This window comes from Hesperophylax consimilis, chromosome 2 (assembly GCF_061612785.1).
Source record: "Hesperophylax consimilis isolate HC1 chromosome 2, BYU_Hcon_1.0, whole genome shotgun sequence".
In the NCBI taxonomy this organism is placed as follows: Eukaryota; Metazoa; Arthropoda; class Insecta; order Trichoptera; family Limnephilidae; genus Hesperophylax; species Hesperophylax consimilis.
The window spans coordinates 14,848,035-14,871,454 of NC_142837.1; the positions used below are offsets into that span (position 1 = coordinate 14,848,035).

Consider the following 23,420-nt stretch of genomic DNA (forward strand, 5'->3'; position numbering starts at 1 on the left):
TATTGATAGCGGCTCGATTTAAAATATTACACGACGTAGTGTATCGCTTTAAGTAATTTTTAAGTTTTAATAGTTTTCCTCTTATTCCTATAATTTCTAGTGTTTTAAGTAATTTACCATGATCAATATTATCAAAGGCTTTTGAGTAATCTATAAATTAGACTTATGTATGTTTTTTACGGTTTAATTCATTATTTATGATGTTGAGAAATTTTTGAAGCCGCAGTTCTGTCCTCTTTTTTTTGGAAACCGTATTGATAAGTATCTATTATAGAAAAATCTTCTAAATATTTTATTAATTTTATATGAATATATTTTTCAAGAATTTTTTCTAGTGATTGCAATATACTAATTGGTCTGTAGTTACCCAATACAGTGTGGTCACCTCACTTATATATAGGTCTTATAATACTAAATTGTCATCGGGACTTTTTGCTTGAAATAATATTCTATTTATAAAATGGGTTATAATCGGACAAGAGATTAAATTATGTGTTTTAATATATTTCATCCTGATATTATCAATTCCTGGAACATTTGTCTAACAATACTTTCTATATCCGCAGCTTTTCCCCATGATAGATACATGCTTCAAAGCATATTATGTGGTTTAAATTCAATTATCGTATGGTTGCAATTATATAACATATTGTAAACACTTTCAGAGAAATAGTCAACAAAATCATTAGTTAAACTTTCTTTTGTTCGATTTTTCAAGATATTTAGAAGCATTTTCATCACAGTTATTTTTACACTTAGTTCCTTAAATTTTACTACACCCCTCTCATATTTTTTTAGACTTGAAAATAATTTTTGAATTTATCATTATAGTAAGAAGTTTTTAATTGAACTAATAATTTATTTAATATATTTCCAAAACATTTATATTCTTTCTCGCAATATTTGTTTATTGGAGCATTTTCCAAGGTTTATATAAGTTATCTTTTTTTTTTAATCTTACATAAAATATCGGAAGATATCAATCGTATTTCGCATAATGCCGGGTTTTGGATTTACTTATAACAATTGTGCTTTGTTTATACCTACAAGTAATCAAAATAATTTTGAAATTTTTAATAAATAGTAGAACAATAATTTTCTTCTAGAATTGATTTCCAATCATAATTTTGGATGTTATTGTCGATAGGTTTCTGCGAAAAAATCGTTATATTTTCAGTTTTTTTCAAGTTTACTTGTTCTATAGAATCTAACTGAACATTTATAGCCGTAGTATGGTGATCTGCAATGTTATAATCACATACTCATGAGGAGATTGAACACACATCTGCAATAGCTCCAGCGGATTGTCTTCCGCTAATCCTTACAAATAAATGATCGATACACTGTTGAACTACATATAACTTCTCTTTTCTATACATTTTATTAAATAATTATTGGCAAGAATATTTTTAATTAAAGTTATTGTGACTGAATAATTTCTATAATTGTTATTTAAATTGATGTCACCAAAATCAATTATTTTTTAAAATACCTCCACCGGATTTGTAACTTCTGCAATAGAGATACGAATTAAATCCGGGAATTTCATAAAAACCAACCTTTTCAGAGCGTATTGCTGTTTCACAAAGCAAAAGTATGTCAATGTATTTTATACCGTTTTTAAAATAAGCATGAAAGAGATCCCAGTACTTGCATATTGACCTAATGTGTAGTTCTACACAAGTTAGATTATTTGTTTCACATTTTCTTGTAGTCTGTATTTGAATCCATTCATGTAAATTATTAATTTTACAATAATTTACATCTATTTCATCATCAAAATAACTAAAAGCATTTTTTCATTTGAGAATATTCACTTGAAATCCTACCATCCGTATGTTTAGAATGCAATAGGAGCGAATAAAAATAAAGAATTATTTTGATGAGAAGGTAACATACCACAATGTTTTCAATATAAATACAATGCGATCGAGACCGCCGTAACTGCAAGCAGACTTTTTGTCCTTCTCTCTCAGCAGACATCTTGCAGTACCATGTCAGAAGCGTGGATAGTGGTAGCTTTGCATAACTGGATTTGCGTCTTCAACAAAGATTCTTTGGTATCCGTTTTTTATTTTTTCTTTGTTTACGAGTATTTTCCGGGTTTCACTCTTTACTTCGACCACATAATTAGATGTGTTATTAAATTTATTTTTAATTATTTTCTTGACTTTGAAGACAGGTTTATGTTATTTATTTTCCGGCATAATTTTAATTTCTTAATTTTTAAACCTCCATTTTTTATGTCCTCTTTTTTTAAACATTTAATGATGATTCTGTTCCGGGATATTTTTTTGTCTTTGAAACGCGACAAGCAATTTTATAAAATACTTCAAACTTCACAAATTTTACAGTTATTATATTTATAAAGAAGCGAAGCCTATACAATCCACAATGGAGTGCTGGTACCTACCCTGGTGCATGGCAGAGGATGGATGAAAGTAGACTGAATGCTGTAGAAATGCGATCCCTTAGGCGTATGTTTGTAAAACCATGTACGATTGTTTAAGAAATGTGGAGATCCGAAAAAATGTAAGGCTGATGTGAGCGTATTAAGTTATATTATGAAATAACAAAGTATTGATATTGCAATTGAGTAATGTTTTTTTTATAACTAATAATTCTAATTATATTAAATGTCCCTAGCCTTGTATGGGACTATGTGCTTTCCTTTTAACAAATTAACTAATATGTCACCATTGATTTATCGGAAGTTTTACGAATAAACTTGAATGAATAATATAAATGTTGTGCTTTTTAAAAGAAATAACACGTAAGTCACTTAACTCGACCATTAGCTTATCGAAGTTGGTTCAGAGATATAATTAAATTTCGCTTCAAGGTTTTCAACGCTAGGATGGTAATTGGGCTTAAAACTTTAGATACGTGAAATATAATTTCTACAGGCGTTTTACTTGAATAATCCCCCTCACAACTTCAATAGAATTTAAGGAAGAATGATCTGAACTTCACAGCTGTAATTCTGCTAAACGGGAGGAAATTTTTAATTTTTTTGCGGTTGCTTTGTTCCTTTTCCAGAATTCAGTTAAAATTATTAAAGGATCATTTTAAATTACTGTGACAGTCAGAAACTGACAGGAAAAAACTTGTACATGATTTAATATTCAACGCAATTCATGAATTAAACGTAATACCGTTTATTTTTTTCAATTAACCGTCTATTAGAGTTTCTTGAAATTTATTGTTTTATTAATTTCCGTGAAAAGCGTAGGTACTAAATGATTTTTCTTGGTTTATTACAATTAAATATGTTATTTCCTTTGATTAAAATCGTAGTATAATTAATTGTTTCATAAATTAATAATGTAACGTGATTATTCAGTGAATGGGCTCGTTTATAAAAATTAATTTTTAAAAAAGTTCTTTGTGAGTCCTATAGGTTTCTGGAAAGTGAAATTTTGGAATTATTATATTGGTAACATCGATATTTTTCCCGGCAAAGTTGGTTAGGCATTTATTACAATTAAATATTGTGGTGTATGATAATAAGGTTGAATATTTAATCGATAGATGGCGCTAGTCATAAAGCTTACTCCAGAGTCCGTCAGATATCTCTAGGGTGTAACAGGTATTTGTGAGATTATATTGTCAGAGAGCAAGCTCCTCGGGAGCCAGAGAATTACCTACCCTCGGGTAGTGAACAGTGTAGCTTAATCCAGACCTTTTTATTGTAACGGAGATAAACACAATTATAAGAAGAACATTTTACTAATTCCATATAGTTCCCAACACCGAAGTCTGCATAGTAAAGGCAGATATAGCAAATATACTAAAACATTTCGATAAAACTTGGCAAGCGATTCCAAAGGTTAAGTGATACTCGCGAAAGATTTTTTAAGTAAGTTCAATAACACTTGGAAATTTTTGCATTTGCAAACTTGTTAAAAATTAAATTTAGAGTAAAAAATACTATCAGAATCACCCCGGTGAGAAACCACAAATCAAAGTTGTAGATATGAGTTTAAGTTACTTCAACCTGCCTCATTCTTGCTCCAGAAACTGATCCCTAATTTTCTATCCACCCCTCACATCCCTTGCCTTCCAAGAACCTCATCTCTTTCCTTTCATAAACATAACATCCGTACAGAATCTCCAAAGATGACATGGACCCCGAGGGGAGCGCATAATAAAAAAGTATTTTTTTAATATGATTATCAATTACTTTGTTGACCAATTTAAATGTCATATTATTTTCAGACTACTTCCATTGCGAATGAATAAATATTATTTATATTGGTACAATGTTGTTGTAAATTGAAAAGAAGTGAGTTTTAATAGGGACAAAACTAGTAATATTCCGTTTGTACATGCACAAAAAAACAGTTCATCATAAGTAGCAAAAAAATTTAAGGTGTTTTTAAAAAAACAAGCCCTTATTAATATAGTAGAGGTGGCCGGGTTCACCGTGTGAGGTGTGTTCAGGAAGCGCCTGCCCCCCAGCTGCGTGGCGTGCCAGATCGGAAGAGGCAGGTTTGGGGAGTCTCTTTGACCTCTCAAACTCTCAACCCATCGCCTTACGCCGTACTGGGAGGGATATATGCATATGTCCGTCACTCTTGGACACAAACTCTCAACCCATCGCATAACGCCGTACTGGGAGGGATATATGCATATGTCCGTCACTCTTGGACACAAACTCTCAACCCATCGCCTAACGCCGTACTGGGAGGGATATATGCATATGTCCGTCACTCTTGGACACAAACTCTCAACCCATCGCCTAACGCCGTACTGGGAGGGATATATGCATATGTCCGTCACTCTTGGACACAAACTCTCAACCCATCGCCTTACGCCGTACTGGGAGGGATATATGCATATGTCCGTCACTTTTGGACACAAACTCTCAACCCATCGCATAACGCCGTACTGGGAGGGATATATGCATATGTCCGTCACTCTTGGACACAAACTCTCAACCCATCGCCTAACGCCGTACTGGGAGGGATATATGCATATGTCCGTCACTCTTGGACACAAACTCTCAACCCATCGCCTAACGCCGTACTGGGAAGGATATATGCATATGTCCGTCACTCTTGGACACAAACTCTCAACCCATCGCCTAACGCCGTACTGGGAGGGATATATGCATATGTCCGTCACTTTTGGACACAAACTCTCAACCCATCGCCTAACGCCGTACTGGGAGGGATATATGCATATGTCCGTCACTCTTGGACACAAACTCTCAACCCATCGCATAACGCCGTACTGGGAGGGATATATGCATATGTCCGTCACTCTTGGACACAAACTCTCAACCCATCGCCTAACGCCGTACTGGGAGGGATATATGCATATGTCCGTCACTCTTGGACACAAACTCTCAACCCATCGCCTAACGCCGTACTGGGAGGGATATATGCATATGTCCGTCACTCTTGGACACAAACTCTCAACCCATCGCCTTACGCCGTACTGGGAGGGATATATGCATATGTCCGTCACTTTTGGACACAAACTCTCAACCCATCGCATAACGCCGTACTGGGAGGGATATATGCATATGTCCGTCACTCTTGGACACAAACTCTCAACCCATCGCCTAACGCCGTACTGGGAGGGATATATGCATATGTCCGTCACTCTTGGACACAAACTCTCAACCCATCGCCTAACGCCGTACTGGGAGAGATATATGCATATGTCCGTCACTCTTGGACACAAACTCTCAAACCATCGCATAACGCCGTACTGGGAGGGATATATGCATATATCCGTCTCTCTTGGACACAAACTCTCAACCCATCGCCTTACGCCGTACTGGGAGGGAAATATGCATATGTCCGTCACTTTTGGACACAAACTCTCAACCCATCGCCTAACGACGTACTGGGAGGGATATATGCATATGTCCGTCACTCTTGGACACAAACTCTCAACCCATCGCATAACGCCGTACTGGGAGGGATATATGCATATGTCCGTCACTCTTGGACACAAACTCTCAACCCATCGCCTTACGCCGTACTGGGAGGGATATATGCATATGTCCGTCACTCTTGGACACAAACTCTCAACCCATCGCCTAACGCCGTACTGGGAGGGATATATGCATATGTCCGTCACTCTTGGACACAATCTCTCAACCCATCGCCTTACGCCGTACTATGAGGGATATATGCATATGTCCGTCACTCTTGGACACAAACTCTCAACCCATCGCCTAACGCCGTACTGGGAGGGATATATGCATATGTCCGTCACTCTTGGACACAAACTCTCAACCCATCGCCTAACGCCGTACTGGGAGGGATATATGCATATGTCCGTCTCTCTTGGACACAAAATCTCAACCCATCGCATAACGCCGTACTGGGAGGGATATATGCATATGTCCGTCACTCTTGGACACAAACTCTCAACCCATCGCCTTACGCCGTACTGGGAGGGATATATGCATATGTCCGTCACTCTTGGACACAAACTCTCAACCCATCGCCTAACGCCGTACTGGGAGGGATATATGCATATGTCCGTCACTCTTGGACACAAACTCTCAACCCATCGCATAACGCCGTACTGGGAGGGATATATGCATATGTCCGTCACTCTTGGACACAAACTCTCAACCCATCGCCTTACGCCGTACTGGGAGGGATATATGCATATGTCCGTCACTCTTGGACACAAACTCTCAACCCATCGCCTAACGCCGTACTGGGAGGGAAATATGCATATGTCCGTCTCTCTTGGACACAAAATCTCAACCCATCGCATAACGCCGTACTGGGAGGGATATATGCATATGTCCGTCACTCTTGGACACAAACTCTCAACCCATCGCCTTACCCCGTACTGGGAGGGATATATGCATATGTCCGTCACTCTTGGACACAAACTCTCAACCCATCGCCTAACGCCGTACTGGGAGGGATATATGCATATGTCCGTCACTCTTGGACACAAACTCTCAACCCATCGCCTAACGCCGTACTGGGAGGGATATATGCATATGTCCGTCACTCTTGGACACAAACTCTCAACCCATCGCCTTACGCCGTACTGGGAGGGATATATGCATATGTCCGTCACTCTTGGACACAAACTCTCAACCCATCGCCTAACGCCGTACTGGGAGGGATATATGCATATGTCCGTCACTCTTTGACACAAACTCTCAACCCACCGCCTTACGCCGTACTGGGAGGGATATATGCATATGTCCGTCACTCTTGGACACAAACTCTCAACCCATCGCCTAACGCCGTACTGGGAGGGATATATGCATATGTCCGTCACTCTTGGACACAAACTCTCAACCCATCGCCTTACGCCGTAATGAGAGGGATATATGCATATGTCCGTCACTCTTGGACACAAACTCTCAACCCATCGCCTAACGCCGTACTGGGAGGGATATATGCATATGTCCGTCACTCTTGGACACAAACTCTCAACCCATCGCCTAACGCCGTACTGGGAGGGATATATGCATATGTCCGTCACTCTTGGACACACTGATCTATAGATTCCTACCCATCCCTCATACGTTTAACCTTCCCAAAACTTTTAGAATCTTTTGCGAATGCTATGTGGAGGGTCTTTTTAGGAAGAAGGAAGAACAAAGTTATGGAAAGGGGAAAGGTATGAGGGGTGAGAAGGAATGAGTCCAGGAGTGACAGACGTATGAATCCATCCCTCCCACAGCGGTGCAAGGCTAGAGAGGTTAAAAGGTCTCCCTCAACCAGTATCTCCCGATCCGATCCTCCACGCAGTAGTTGGGAAAACCGCCGCCAAGACCTAGACAAAAACATTATTCCATGAACCCGAGCACCCCTGCTAAGTCACGTTGGACGCGGTCACGATGAAAAGTAATGGAAGGTATGTGTGTTCCGCCCACCTGTGGACTTGCGGTCCAACGAGCGCGAGAAGAAGCAGCAACACCAGCGAGCTGTTTCGCGCCTGAAGTTCGTGGCGTAGGAGCCGTACACGATTGGGTTCATGCAGGAGTTGGACACGGCCATGATGAAAAAGAAGTCCTGTAGGCGGCTGTCGACTTTCTCGGCGCTCTCGCGGTCGAACATGTACCTAAAACAAATAAATTGATTTATTATATTTTTAATACTGTTTTTTTTCATCAAGTAGGGGTATATTTTGACAAAGCTATTCATCCCTTTAATTATTAGGAGACCAAATTTGGTCCCAAACATCATACAAATTTGGGTTCCTGATATTTAAAGGGTTGAGACATTTACGGTATTTTATCGGCTGAAAGAAAAAAAATAATTTGGATTTTTATTTTATTATTTTTATATTTTGTGCCTACATATTGTGTGGATCAAATTCAACCATATTTTTATTTTTATATATTTTTGGGCAAGTGTTTTAAGCAGTCATTTCCTGCACTATTTACAATTATAATTTCATAAATATTGTTATATATGTATGTAAAAGCCTCAATGGGCGTAAAATAGATAAAGAAAATAAGTATTTTTTTATCCAACCTTCTATTTTAAGTTTTAATATTCTCCTGACGAAGGAAGGGTGCTTCCGAAACCGGTAGAGTGCAATTAAAATTAAAGTGGTCTAAAACAAATTAACATATTTTATTGTAAATAAAATAGGGTTTGATAAATGACAGCATTTGTACATTCATGAAACCCTGGTCATAGTCGGAGAAAAATTAGTATTGCTGATTTATTAAAATCTATTTTAAAATGGGACTTCTATCACCTATAAATGTTTTGTTTAATGTCCACAAAATAATAATTGTATAATGAAATCGATGGAACGACTCCGAATTCAATATATTGACGCCTGTAGAATCATATTTGGATACCGAAGATACAGCAGCGCATCGACAATGTTCAAGGAACTAGGACTGAATGTATTTGCCGGCCTGATGAGACACCGGGTCACTGGAGCCAGGATGCGGCTAATGGCCTCCGCCAACACGTTGGTGACCGCAGCCTACCAGCACCAAGCGCCACTCCTGAGTGAGCGCTGAGCAGAAGCGCACTCAAGACCACACTCTGCATAGTTGTCCTTATTTGTTAATTTATTATATCTATTATACAAAAAAAATATATGTTTATATATATGGAACGTGTGGGATTGCACTAACCTCCCGACATTCTGGAATAAAAAATTATTATTATTATTATAAACTTGCTACGTCTATGAAAAATCAAGCCAAGTGCGCTGTTAAAATATGTTCGTCTTGTTCTTTCCTGAGAAAGCAAAACAATATTTTAATATGAAAGCCTACGGATAATCCAATACATTCCTTATTTCAGGAATTCAAAGTTAATGGTTTTTATTATTTTCTTTTTCAATTCAAATCATAAGCAGTGCGGAAAATATGGGTTTATAACTGAAACCAAACTCGTAGTTCGTAACCGGATTATTACACATATACACCCCACTTTCAAGATTTTTTTCTATTAAGCAATCTAAAAAATAAATCAAAACACAAATAGCTTCTTCATGACTTTCCTTGACCATACACGATGAAAATAAAGTTGCAATTAGAGAAATTCGTGTGGAAGTCTTTAACTCTTTAAAAAGTATCTATTGTGCAGTGATACACGTGTTGTGTGCGAGAAAGAGGTCAAATTATATGGCCGTTTTGCGTTTCTAAGTAATACAAGTGTGTTCTATACAAAGGTTGGCAGTTTAGCAGATCAATTGATTAATGTAACTATTTTTTGTCTTGCTTTACCATAGTGCTATTTATGTGTAAAATTAGTCCCTAACGAATTGATGCAAGCACATAGGTTTATTAGAAACATTGTTTTTGTTTATGTATAAAAAACGTATCATCTAGTAAAAGTATTGCTAAAAATATAGCTAACATATACACACAGTATTTAAATCTTTAAAACGGGATAACAATAAATTCATTCTGTGAAAAATGTGTCATCAGGATAGAATAGGTACCTACATGTAGTGGTTGTTCTCTGTCTGTGATGAATGTGTCATCAGTACAGAATAGGTAAGTCATACCTTCATGTAGGTAGTGGTTTAAAAAATTGGCATCATATGTATTGTGTATTGTATTTATTTATGAGTGTGAAAAAAGGTATATGTTATTATTTTGATACAAAAAATGCCTTTGAATGGAACAGCTAAATAATCTAGGTTTTTTCCAACTCATTTTGAGTAGGTACAAGGAATAACAAAACAATAAACGCCCGGGTTGCCGGCAATGACATTTAAAATATCTGTCGTTAGGGCAATCCTTTACTGATATTTTGCTGGAATATAAATATTTGTATAAACTCGTGAAAAATCTTTTATAAGCCTTATTCACTAAAAGAGTTACAAGTTCAAGTATATTTATATATACATATAATACAACATTGCCTTTATGTTAATGTCAACTGTGAAGATAAAATGCGTCTTCTTTAAACAGCGCCATCTGTTAGACGTAAAAGAAAAACGCGCTATTGTTTCTCAATCTGTACAGACAGGTTAAGCCACAACAAAGGGTGGCGGTGTACAGCTATAGGTCAATAATAAAAGTAGATCATTTCTATTTTTTGACGATAATATTCGAATTGATTATAATACTTAGAGGGTACATATGGTATTTGTGATATTTCACCCTCCATGCTAGGGATGACCCTGTGTTATGGAGGGTGAATTTTACAGTTCTTGAGAGAATAACATTAATTAGAAAAGTAAGTAAACATAGAAGATCTACAATCGTAATGGTTATTAAATGCAATGAAAGTATGAGATTTATTTGTTTGATTATAACAATGTAGATAATTATAATGGTGGAATGGATTACATGTATAATCAGAGTTACGCTAGTAAGGAACGTACGCGTTGGTGTTGAGGGTAAGTGGTGTACATATGACTTGTTGTGGTTATGAGCACTGATGTGTGAAGGGTTAGTTTCACTTGTGGTTAAAGCTATGATGTTTTTGTATTTATGGATGAACCTGGTAAAATTATAGGAATTATTTGAGTAAGTGGTGCCATAGGTGTTTACAAATGATAATGGTAGTGAGAAATTATTACAGTATCTATACATAGTTCTGTCATAACAGAGTTCAATGACATTTTTATTAGTGTAAGTGGTGACTTTCTGGTACTCAGTGTCAAATTCAATTGTATATAAATAATATTTTGGTATTGCAGGGTAATAAGCAATGTTTACATAAAGACTATTGTAATAGAAAAATATAATCATTAAGTAATATTTAGAAAGTAAGAATTGTGGCTATATTATGCTGTTTTTGTATATTTATAGATAATAAGAGTGGTGTGATTGAAAGGATTACGATGTTGGCAAGACTAGGAAAAAATAAGCCTGGATAATTTGGATTTAGTAAGTTACAGTTACGTGTAATGATAGTAATGCTATCGTTAATTAAAATATGTTTTTAGTGGTTAAAAAGGTATAGAGTGGTGGTACTTGGAAGTGTGTGCATGATGACATTAAATATAGGCATACCGTGTATCGTTAGTCATATAAGTTGGCGTTTCACTCGTTCAATATCTCCTTCATTGTGTATTGATATTATGTTCGAGTCGTCGGTCTGCCTAAGTAAGATTCGGCCAGATTTTACCCATGTGTATTTGAATTGATGATCTCTAGCAATTTTTTTTTCTCTGGGCCAATAGAAATTTGCCTTTTGGAGTTATGTGTTCCGAGATGTAGATTCAATTTCTTTCCTGCGAGAATCCAAGATCTATACTGTGTTAAGCTTGTTAAGATTTTTTAAATTTTAATTACAGTCTACCGGTTTCGGAAGCAACCTTCCTTCGTCAGGAGAATATTAAAACTAACTTATGATACAAAATATTGACAGATATATACAAAAAAAAATTCTAGGTGTTCTATTGTTCGTTTTCCTCCCAATCAAACACATAAAAATAAAATAATAAAAAATTGTCAATATTTTGTATCTTAGGTTAGTTTTAATATTTTCCTGACGAAGGAAGGGTGCTTCCAATACCGATAGAGTGTAATTAAAATTAAAGTGGTCTAAAACAAGTGTACATATTTTTATTGTTAAATGAATTGTTCTGAGATTTTCTTTAGATTCTCGCATTGACTAGTATAGATACATCAATCGATTCTCTTAATCTGGGAGTCGGGTTCGGGTACCGCCGCCGCTGGAATTAGTTATTGGATAACCAACACCGCTGCCATAGATCACCAAGTGGTTTGGTGCATTTGGAAACTTAGCAGGGGTGCCCGAGTTCGTGGGTGAGGTTTGCTGCGAAGTGGGCCGGATCGGTATATACTGGTTGAAGGAGACCCTTTGATATCTCCAGCCAAACTCTCTAGACCCATCGCCTTGCACCGCCTTGGGAGGGATGGATACATACGAGTCACTCCAGGATACATTGACCTCATATTTCTACTAATTCCTCGCCTTTTCCTCCCCAGAAATTTTTTCTCTTCTTCTTTTACGTAAAAAGACCCTCTACACGGAATTTCTTGTGTGGAGTTAATGTAAAAAAATGTAAATTCCACGATTGTTGTAGGAAGGGTACCACAAAGAGGAGTTGTATTCAAAGTGACTTCTAACGAGAATGGTATAAAATATTTGGAAAGTATGGATATTTTTGAAACCGTTTGATATTCACGTACTAATAATATGTGATAATTTGGTATCAAAGATTATTCCGAGGTCCATTATTTCAGGTACAGAAGCTATGGTTGCCCAGTGTAAATCTATACTTGATAGGGTTATACATTAAATAAAACGTAAATTAATAATTGAAACATTGCATTGTCATCGCCCTATTTTATTTATTAGCGTTATAAACAGTCTTTATACGTGTATATATGACAGTGATAAAAGTAATTATGTCATTGACCAATAAAATAACGACAAAACAAACCACAACAGAAAAATACATTACAACATACCTAATACAAACAATTCTGATACAGTACATCTTTAAATGACGAAAAGTGTTTTAATGATATATTTCTAAAGTTTACATTTAATGTTTAATGGACATCAATAACATCATTGAGGAAGTGATTTTTTTCAAATTTGAACTTACCAAAGGTAAAAGAGGAAATGTGATGATCTAATAATGAAAAATAAAAAAATTATGAAATATTAAGTTTTTGATTAAGCATATGGCATAAGATGCAGTGTCATTTTTTACGAATGCTGTGAATTTAGCTAGGTGCGTGTTAAACACATCGATGTTATCCTATCGGAAAATGCTATAATTTTTGCAAATGGCGTCTTATGTTATCATTTTAGCATTTTAGCAACTAATTTTGTAGAGAGAAACTTGCAAAAAGGGAACTTGTATTATCAATAGCCCAAAATAAAGTAAAACTATCAGAAAAGATGGCGATAAAACATGAAAATGACGAGGTGAATGATTTATGTCGAAACCGATCGTGTGCGGTACATGGAACGTTTTGGTGAAACTCAAACCGTTGGGTTGGATATCTCTAAAGCCTTTGACAGAGTCTGGCACCGGGCGCTTATCGGGAAGTTACCATCGTATGGGATCCACACAACCCTGCATAGTTGGATTACGGACTTTCTGAGGGGAAGAACAATTCAAACCGTGGTTGACGGCTCTTCTTCCTCACCGCACCAAATCAATGCGGTGCGGTGATTTTTTAAAAAAAAGTAGAAACTACGTCATTTCAACAACGCATTAAAATTATTAAAATTCACTTGAGTGAATCTAATGCAAATCATCTTGAGTGATGGGTCCCATTTCCACCTCGGTGGTTTCGCCAACAAGCAAAATTGTCGCATCTGGGGCTCGGAAAACCCAAGAGTTATTATTGAAAAGCCTCTCTATCTTCAACGTGTGACTGTTTGGTGCGGTTGATGGTCCGACGGAGTCATTGAACCTTACTTTTTCGAAAATGAGGCTGGAGCAACAGTTACGGTGAATGGATTGCGCTATCGGGAGATGATTTATGATTTTTTATGGCCGGAATTGGATGGTATTGATCTGAACAACGTTTGCTTTCAACAAGACGGCGCTACGTGCCACACAAGAAACGAAACCATTGATTTTTTACGATTGAATATCAAAATAACACCTCTTATTGGAAAACCCTGTAGGTACTTGATTTCTTTACATATACCTCGCAAACCAACATTAAGGCATTATCTACCGTTCTATTGTGATAACTCCAACACAGAATCTCAATTCTATACTCCCGTTCACCGTATACAAAATTTGGGTAGTGACTATAAAGATATTGTTGATATATTCAACACATCATTTACCAAATATAAACAAGTCATTACCCAATTTATTTCAGAAAAAAGAATATCAAATAAAATATAATTTAACTATATAAACTAAGTAGCTCCACTTTATTTCGTTTTGACATTATTTTTGTTTAAGAGGTTGTGTTTTATTATGTCTTCCATTTTCTTTTTGATTTTGATTTTCGATTTTACTTTGACTTTGTTTTCTTTTTGATTTGTTGTGTTCTTTGTAAAAAAAAATAGAAATTAACATGTAAGAGCCTTGCTGGGCGTGAATTTATAAATAAAAAAATAAAAATAAGCAACTCAAATCTAAAATTATTCGAAAAGAGTGGCAGAGGCTATACAGGCGAGTTTATCTTTTGCTGAGGTTGCGAGTAAAAGGGTGAACTTACCTCCACCATTATCGTGTTTGGACTGTCCTTGTAGGTAAACCGAGGCCATCCGTTTGTTTCTTTACAAAACAATCATCGGTAGAAAACAGCGAGGAAACAAAAAAAATTATCAGGGCTGAACTGAAATCATCTCAGCTAGGAGTACGAATTACCTGAGTAAAAAATATCAGAAATAAGGAGTTATCATCCAAACGGCTAGTGTGGCGGAACAAGAGAGGATATTAAGATCGGAAATATTTACCGGATCTGTGACCCTGAGCGCCCAAATCCCAACGAAAGACTACCAAGGGTCATCTTCTTTAACGTTCCAAGGGAGTTGTTTGACTAAACTCGAGTGTGCACTAAATGGATTACAAAACATCGAGGAGACAAACAAAACAGTAAAAAAATGTAAACTTAGTCATCTAGCCGGCCCTCCAACTGGACTTACATGCCATAGAATCTACGTGGTCCACACATATCTTAGACATGCACTGATAAAGCAAGGACGCGTATTTGTGGACTGAAATGTGTGCCTTGTTCGTGATTTTATTGGCCTTACAGTGTGCTCCAAGTGCCAAATGATCGGACATTCCTTCAAGTTTCGCATGGAACAACAAAGATGTGGACACTGTACAGGTGAAGGTCACGCCCGGATAAACTGCCCAAAAGCCGCCGAAACCAGATCTTGTCTGCATTTATAATATTCCTGACTTCAAAAGATATAATTATTGCCGAACACAAAAATCGGGAGGGGGTATATTGCTATATGTTCGAGACGAACTTACATTTCATCAAAAAGCAATAGAAATAATTTATTTTGAATGTGTACTTGGCTTTGTAACACTTCTATATAAGAATATCTTAAACATAATAGCGATATACCGCACACCAAACTCCAGCCAACCCCAATTTCTCAGGGAAATATCTTCAATCCTATCTAACATAAATAAAAAAGAAAATGTTTAGCTTAAACCAGATATTAACCTAGACTTGTTAAATTGCCAAAACCAACTCATTATAACATTCGAAAATATAATGTCTGATTATTATTTAAGTAGATTCATCTGCGACGTAACAAGGGAGGCAATTTTTATTTATTTATTATTGGATAATTTGTATAGCGCCGCTTTTGTGAGATATCACCTCAGGGGCGCTTTACAGTTTATGCAGGTATTACAGAAAATATAAATATTACAAAAATAGAGTGAAGTTAAGTTAAGTAAAATGAAGTATAGGAACAGGTGACACGAAGATAGAAGATGGAGACTCTGCAGCCAGAATCCTAGGTGGTGAAACTGGGCCAGCTGCTGCAGCGAAAGAGTCCACCGCGTCCACCAACAGTGCCAGCACGAGGTTCGTCTTCCGTCCAGGTATGTGTCTGCTGCTAATAAAGCGCTGACACACTATCCTCTCACAGATACCAGACCTTGGCAGCACCGCTGTGACGTTCTACGAAGATAGAAGATGGAGGCTCTGCAGCAAGAATCCTAAGTGGTGAAGGAACTGGACCAGCTGCTGCAGTAAGAGAGTCCACCGCGTCCAACAACAGCGTCCAGGTATGTATCTGCTGCTAATAAAGCGCTGACACCTTACATAGATAAGAGACCCTGGCAGCACTGCTGTGACGTTCGGCAAGTCCATCATTTATCTCCATGTAATCCTGTTCCTGGTAATTGTTGAAGTGGTGCATTCTGTCCGCAATAAAAAGCAACGGTTGGGGTAATAAATCCTGGGCTTGGTAAAAAAACTTGCAGGGTCCAAGCTTGCCCAGTTTCCGAGAATTTTGTTGAAAACATCTGGAGTGCATTGACCGATCGCCGTTCGTTTCGAATGTCCAATATTTTTGAGCAAATTTCAGAATATTCACTTTTAAAACACTGCACTCAAATCACATATTATAAAGTTCTAATAATTATTAAGTTTATTTTTATTTAAGTTCAAATGTTGATTGATTGATTTTAAAAATAATTTCAAAGGGATGTTGCCTCATTTCCCTTGAAAATGCTAGAAAAAACACAAAACTGTTGGAGGAAGCGTTAGGACGCGTCCTGCTGCCACGAAGGGCGCTTCAGTACAGTAATGGGAAAAGTTACACATACTTGTTTAGATCATATATTTGTTCGATTTAACAACGGTTGCCAACAAACCGATATTTTTTCCTCATGTGTGTGTAAAAATATCACTTTAGCAGATATTTATTATTTTATAACCGCAGTTAGTTTTAAATATAGTGCAAGGAAAAAAGCTACAGAACGGAGAAAGAGAAAGAAGAAGGAGAATATATTTCGATTTTATCTCAAAACAAAATCGACAAAAATATTCATATTTTTAATTGGCATAGCTTGTTGGAGGAATAAGATTGCAATATATTATACGGTTAAAATAAAAAGAATTTTAAGGAATTGTATGAACAAAGTAAAACAGTTTTTACTTTTTCTAAAATTTTAATTTTATTTTTTTCCAAAAATAGTTTTGATACCATCGATACAAAAAAAACTATTAGGAACATTGGAGGAAATAGAAATCAGAGGAGAGTTGCTAGTTTTATTAAAAAAATTACTAACAAATCGAAAATTATCAGTAAAAATTCTAAAAAAAATTATCAAACAAATAAAGGTGTCGCACAAGGGTCAATTTTAGGGCCAACCCTTTATATTATATTATGTGTTTCAATTATGAGTAGATTGTTTTCCTTCGTTAAACATTTCATGTATGCAGACGATGCGGCACTCGTAATATCACACTAAGACCTGATTACTGCAATTAACCTTATGCAGCTTGATTCCAATGCCCTACTGAAATGGTCTCATTACGCGGGCCTCATAATAAATGCTAAAAAAACTAAAATCATGCACAGATCTCCACACGCCACGCATTCACTGCATACACACACATTTGACTGCATACATAAACATGTTGCACAGCCCTGTTGCTGTGAAACCATTGAATTTGTCGAAAATATGTATGTCTGGGTGTAACGAGTGTCTGCTAGATGAAATGGGATGTACACATTACTAATGTTTGTAAACTTTTACGGGCTATAGCTATAGTAGGATTTATAAAATAAAATACTTCTTGCCAATAAGTATTTTTAAATTAATCTACTCATCTCTGGCCGAATCCACTATCCGATATGGAATTACGTCTTGGGGACATTCATTTAAAACAAATATTAGCTATATGCAAACGTTACAAAACTCCATTATTAAATGATTAAAGCGATGAACTACGTCGTGTAAAATTTTAAATTGAGGCGCTATCAATAATGACCCTTACGTAGATGGCGATAAGGTTTAAATTCCCGCTTAACACCATCCACCTGTTTTGATTTATGCAAGAAAAAAACATGGCCAAGAAGTGCCTTTTTATTTTATAAATAACTTAATTTGCCACATTAAACAATAAAATCATAACTGAAAATGGGTTCGTAAGTAGGAGATTTTGAACTTTAAAGCAGTTTTCATATGCCTTATTTTTTTCTTATAAAAAGATTTATCTAAAAAATACTCGATTATTTCAAAGGCCAAGATGTATTCTACTCGTAGTATTTAATTAAAGCATCTGAAACATTTCTAGGCGACCAAATTTTCAAACCATGATTTTGCATTACTACGTATGGCATCAACTTAATCTATAAAAACTAACATCAAAATAATGTACAAGTCTTTGAATGTTTTACCTGTTAGAGGATTATTGTTGTATAATATCATAACCACTGGAACGATTTCGGTCGAAAAATCGACCACTTTTATTTTTCTGCGATCGATATCGGTCCAAAAATGGACCGATTTTTCTACCATTCATAAAATATTTATTGTAATTATTTAAAACGTTTCCATGGCCAGCTACTTGTTTTATCGAATAGCTGATAATATATTCTCTTTGTCTATGAACTTATCCGTTGTCTCTGAAGTGTTATTTAACGAGTTTTCGCGGTTTTTTTATGGCGTCCTGTCAAAAAACAAAATTATAAATTTTCAACATTCACGAAATTTTGGTCTCTTCCTAAAATGCCGTAAGTAATTAATTTATTGGGTTTTTAACGCATAATTATATATCTGTGTAATCATGATTGACTTATCTATCTTTGAAATGCGTTTTTATTTCGTTTGTTTCTAATATATTGTTTTGGTTGAAGTTTTTGTGTAAGAATACGTCAACTGAAGACGTCATCTGTTTTTGATTTACAATAATGTCTTAAATACTGCACTCGCGCATTTGAAATATAGATATTCCATCACACTGATTCAAAAAAAAGAGATATATTATATAAGTTTTATTTGAATTGGTTCATTATTAATACAGATATTTGCTAACCAATTATTTTAAGTCATATGTCAAAAAGTTGACTCTTTTTTACATGTAAAATGGTGTAAAGCCTTCGTCACACAATAAAAATTTAGTAATTTAGTTGTATAATTAATTAATTTGTTTACTTTTACCAAATTTGTGCAGAAACAGCTGTCGTCCAGGGAAAAGGAGCACTCCACGACCCAATAATTATTTTCAAATTTTATATTAGTGCAATATTTAACAAAATTTAAACATTTAAGTACTTACATTAAGTGTTTTCAATTTAAAATATATAGAGTGGTGCTGACTGCAAGAGGAGGCAGAGGAAGAGGGAGAGGTGGGGTACGAGCTGGTGCCGGACTACCTGCACGTGGACGTCAACGCAGAGCTGCAATTGCAGCCTCGTCTGGAGTGTTAGTATTTTTTAATGTTTTTTTATGAAAGTACTTTGCTGTGGCCGTTGAACTCATCATATATTTGTATTTATTTAAACAGCGACCCTGCTATGCTACTGGTGCGAGAGGATCGCGTCAAGGCCCTAAAGGCTGTTAGGGCCCTGCCTGCTTCCTTCCGGCTAGAGCTGGAAAGCCGAAAATTCAAGAAGCAGGCGGCGCGCATTTTGCTCCCTACCGCACCTCCAAGAAAAACTAAACAAAAGTAAGTAATCGTATTTAGATGCTTGATACAATATTATTGTTTTTTCCTGACAGCGTTCCACTCTTACAGTGAGAGTTGGTAAGATCAGCGCTCTGTGCATTTGGCACATTCAGTGCATATTTTACAGAGTTCTAATTTTATTGTTTATTTACATACTGTACATACTGTTTCACACGTGAATGAGAACAATTTATATGATTTATGTAAATGTTTTCAGAATTCCATCTCCGGAGAGAACAACGTGTCCCTTTTCACAAGGGACGCCTTCACCGTTGCCACGACCCGTACCACCACCGTGGATGTCCACTCCCGCACAGACCCAATCAACGGCTCCCAATGCACCAATTATGCCTATCCGTGCAGCATCTCCCGAGCCGTTACCTGGGACATCGCGGAGTGGGGAACTCTTCTCTCCGGAGGCCGGCTATCATAGCGAGCTGTGGGTGGACGTGCCATTCTACGAAGAATTGTCGGCGTTTGGGAACGGTGAGTTTATTTTTTGAAATGTCATACCAGGGGCTCAATATAAAATCAATTATCTATATTTTATATTGATATCCCTAGCACAGTTTCACTGTTGGTATATTGGCAGGAAATAAGCATAGTACTTAAAAATTCCACATAACAAACATACAAAATGTATTGTTGTTATGACGTGGATGCATCATTACACATCTTTTTTTTTCTGTAACGGGTATTGCAGAGTGAGAAATAAGACATGCCGAACTTCTTTGCGAGGATTACATTTGATTCACCGGCTTCTAAACGGTGTAATACAGCATTTTTTTCTTAAATTGAAAAAACACTTTCGCTTCACGGGACTCATTGTGTCGAGCTTCCTAGTTAAAAGCGAGGCTGTATTGGTAGGTGGGTTTTGTAACCGGACAAATTATCATTAAAATAGGTCGCTTTACGTAGTTGGTCACTTTAAACGGATACGTTTTCCTACTAAAAGCTATGAAACCTTACTAGAGTTTACATTATCGTCACTTAAAACAGTAGACCGTTAAATGCAAAGTCATTATATCCAAATTCTACTGTAAATTTGTGTTTTCTTTTATTTCAGAGTCAGACATGGGCAGAAACAGTAACGTGGACGAGGCAGCTGTACAAGAAGAGTCTGTACTTGGAAACCGTGAGTTATAAAACTAACTAACTTACCTTCACGCCATTTCGGTAGGCAGAGAGGATTAACCACCATGCAACTCGATCTTGGCACACACACTCTTTTCTTCATTCCATACCTACCTGACTGTGCTATTCTGACTCCTGACATTGCCCGCCTCAAGTATTTGATTAACTTTTTATTTATTTTTTTATATGAATACCTCACAAGAGCCTCAGCTGGAGCCAGTGAGACTATGGCATCCCCAATCGGGGTATGTTGTGAGGCTGAAGGTAGCGGGGAGGGGAAGGAGGTGTGGCTATTCAGAACTGGTCACCAAACACGGCTAAAGCCATTTCAAGAAACGTTTCAATTCTGAATGGGGTCTTACACCAGGGCGATACTATGGGTATCTTCCACTCTGGAACGTGCCGCAAATATAATATATATTATTTTTAATGAATTTTGTGTGAAAATAACACTAATTATTAAAATAAAATTTATTTGATTTGATCCCGCGACCATCGTATTGCGAGTCATAAGCCGTACCAGAGGCAGTGGGTTATCGTAATATAGACACATTAAATTAATTTGGGTTTTCTGTTGTTTCAGAAATGGATATGGACAGATCGAGCGACGAGGATGACGAAGCGAGCGACGTCGACCACGAAGAGAGCGATGAGGATACATGCCACCAATACCTTATCATAATATTATCAACGTTTCACCTAACTCCGCTATGGCCATAGACTTTAGTAGATAAGACCAGGTAGATAGTGAGGCAATGCGTTCGATTCTGCCGCCTGAAGGTTACTCTTTCGATTAGTCTAATGATACTTATTATTAGTCTTATATTAGTCTTATGATAATGATAGTCTAATGATACTCTTTTTTTCATTCCATACCTACCTGACTGTGCTATTCTGACTCCTGACATTGCCCGCCTCAAGTATTTGATTAACTTTTTTTTTTTATATGAATACCTCACAAGAGCCTCAGCTGGAGCCAGTGAGACTATGGCATCCCCAATCGGGGTATGTTGTGAGGCTGAAGGTAGCGGGGAGAGGAAGGAGGTGTGGAAGAGGGAGGTGGAAAAGTACCTGGCTATTCAGATATGGACAGATCGAGCGACGAGGATGACGAAACGAGCGACGTCGACCACGAAGAGAGCGATGAGGATACCTTCTGCATGCCACCAATACCTTATCATAATACTATCAACGTTTCACCTAACTCCGCTATGGATATAGACTTTAGTAGACAAGACCAGGTAGATAGTGAGGCAATGCGTTCGATTCTGACGCCTGAAGGTTACTCTTTCGATTGGTCTAATGATATCTTACGTTTCACTGGGATAAGGGAGACTTTCACAGGCACGCCAGGACCAACTTTCAATACCGACGAAATGGGCAAACCTGTGGATGCCTTTTTTAAAATCTTTGGCGGCAATTTCAAATCACAAAAACGCTAATTTCGCGCATTAATAAAGTTTAAGATTTTTTAATAATTTATCTATCAATTCTAAAAATATAGAATAATTATTTAAATATAGGTAAATTCATTGGCTGTATAGCACTACAATCAGTTTTATGTCTTCGTATTAAAATTCGGAGGTTTGATTTTTTTAATGTTGGCGGAAAATATTCAAAATCGTCGCCAAAAAACCGCGAGCAATCGGAGAAAAAAGTTTTTTGACGCGCGATCGTTCGAGTGGATAAGTCAACAAATTATATCGTCGGATTTCTTGTATAAGGAAAGAATCTACCATAAATATAACACAAGATTCACTCAAAATGATGGATTAGTAGTTCCGAAATGTACCAATAAGCACGGAGAAAGAACTCTAAACTACATTGTGCCCAAGATATCTAATTTTTTATTACTTTATATAACTTTTTAAAGGTGTGTTGAATAGTCACTGTGTTGAGTTATCATGGAACCATAAAGCTACTACTACAATATTTTCATTTTTTCTATTCTGTTATATTAACTTAAACGTGTTATATTAACTTAAACGTGTTATGTTAACTTAACCGTGTCATGTCATGAGTATGAAGTGTTGCCTGTATGTACCTGCTGACAAACTGCAAAAGTAGTTAAGCAGGTTTAAATTGTAAAATAAATAATAAATAAAAAAAACAAAAAAATTCTGATTGATGGCGACGGTCATAAATACGGATGATACATTTTATAAGATGCAAGTAAATCATTATGCATTGAACTTAATGAAGATTTTTTCTAATAACTACAGACAGGATAACTGAAAAAAAGATCTCTCAAGGCCTCTGTTATCTTCGGGGATGATGAAGGTAGGGTAAAGGTAACTGAGATCAGAAAGAGCCTAGCGGTTTTACGGTGTTCTAATGAATCGGATGGACCAACCATGACGCAACATATCAAAAATGTTAAGACCTCGCAAACTTAATTCGAATCTCCCACATGGCTCTATAACTTATCAAAAGAGATTCAACGACTTTTAGGAAGTAGTATTTTTTTTTTAATTTTATTTTATTAGGAAAAAAAAGTCATTTATATATTTGGCATAAACAGCAATTATTTTCAATATTAGACCAATAATGATCCATCAATTCTAGTCGTTGATTTAATGTTTGCACCTATACAATATATTTATAAATGACAAAGAAATATAAAGCATAAACATTTTCGAGAATTATTAAATCTTATAAGAATAATTAAAAACAGTTAGTAGTAATACAGTTTTCGCATGATTATAATAAAAAAACAATAAAATAAACTAAGATGATAGGATTATATCACAAAATAAAAAAATTAAGTTAT

General features: G+C 36.3%; 2 protein-coding genes across 2 annotated transcripts in view; one reads left to right on the forward strand and one right to left on the reverse strand.

The window, feature by feature from the left end:
• LOC149425722 (gonadotropin-releasing hormone receptor-like) overlaps positions 1 to 23,420 on the reverse strand; it is a 627,687-nt gene that overhangs the window by 176,795 nt on the left and 427,472 nt on the right. The window contains exon 5 of the mRNA XM_089646095.1: positions 7,868 to 8,055. Within this exon, the coding sequence (XP_089502221.1) occupies positions 7,868 to 8,055 (188 nt within the window). The remainder of the gene's footprint in view (positions 1 to 7,867; positions 8,056 to 23,420) is intronic.
• On the forward strand, positions 19,365 to 21,370 carry LOC149425725 (uncharacterized). Its single transcript, XM_089645660.1, has 4 exons — positions 19,365 to 19,516; positions 19,734 to 20,002; positions 20,583 to 20,651; positions 21,234 to 21,370. The coding sequence occupies exons 1-4, from the start codon at positions 19,365 to 19,367 to the stop codon at positions 21,368 to 21,370; spliced, it is 627 nt and encodes a 208-aa protein (XP_089501786.1).

Excerpts from the sequence above, each read along its gene's own strand:
- LOC149425725 (XM_089645660.1), top strand. The coding sequence starts at position 19,365 with ATGCTACTGGTGCGAGAGGATCGCGTCAAGGCCCTAAAGGCTGTTAGG. Across the intron at positions 19,517-19,733 it reads CCAAGAAAAACTAAACAAAA|AATTCCATCTCCGGAGAGAA; the intron begins GTAAGTAATCGT and ends AAATGTTTTCAG. Across the intron at positions 20,003-20,582 it reads ATTGTCGGCGTTTGGGAACG|AGTCAGACATGGGCAGAAAC; the intron begins GTGAGTTTATTT and ends CTTTTATTTCAG.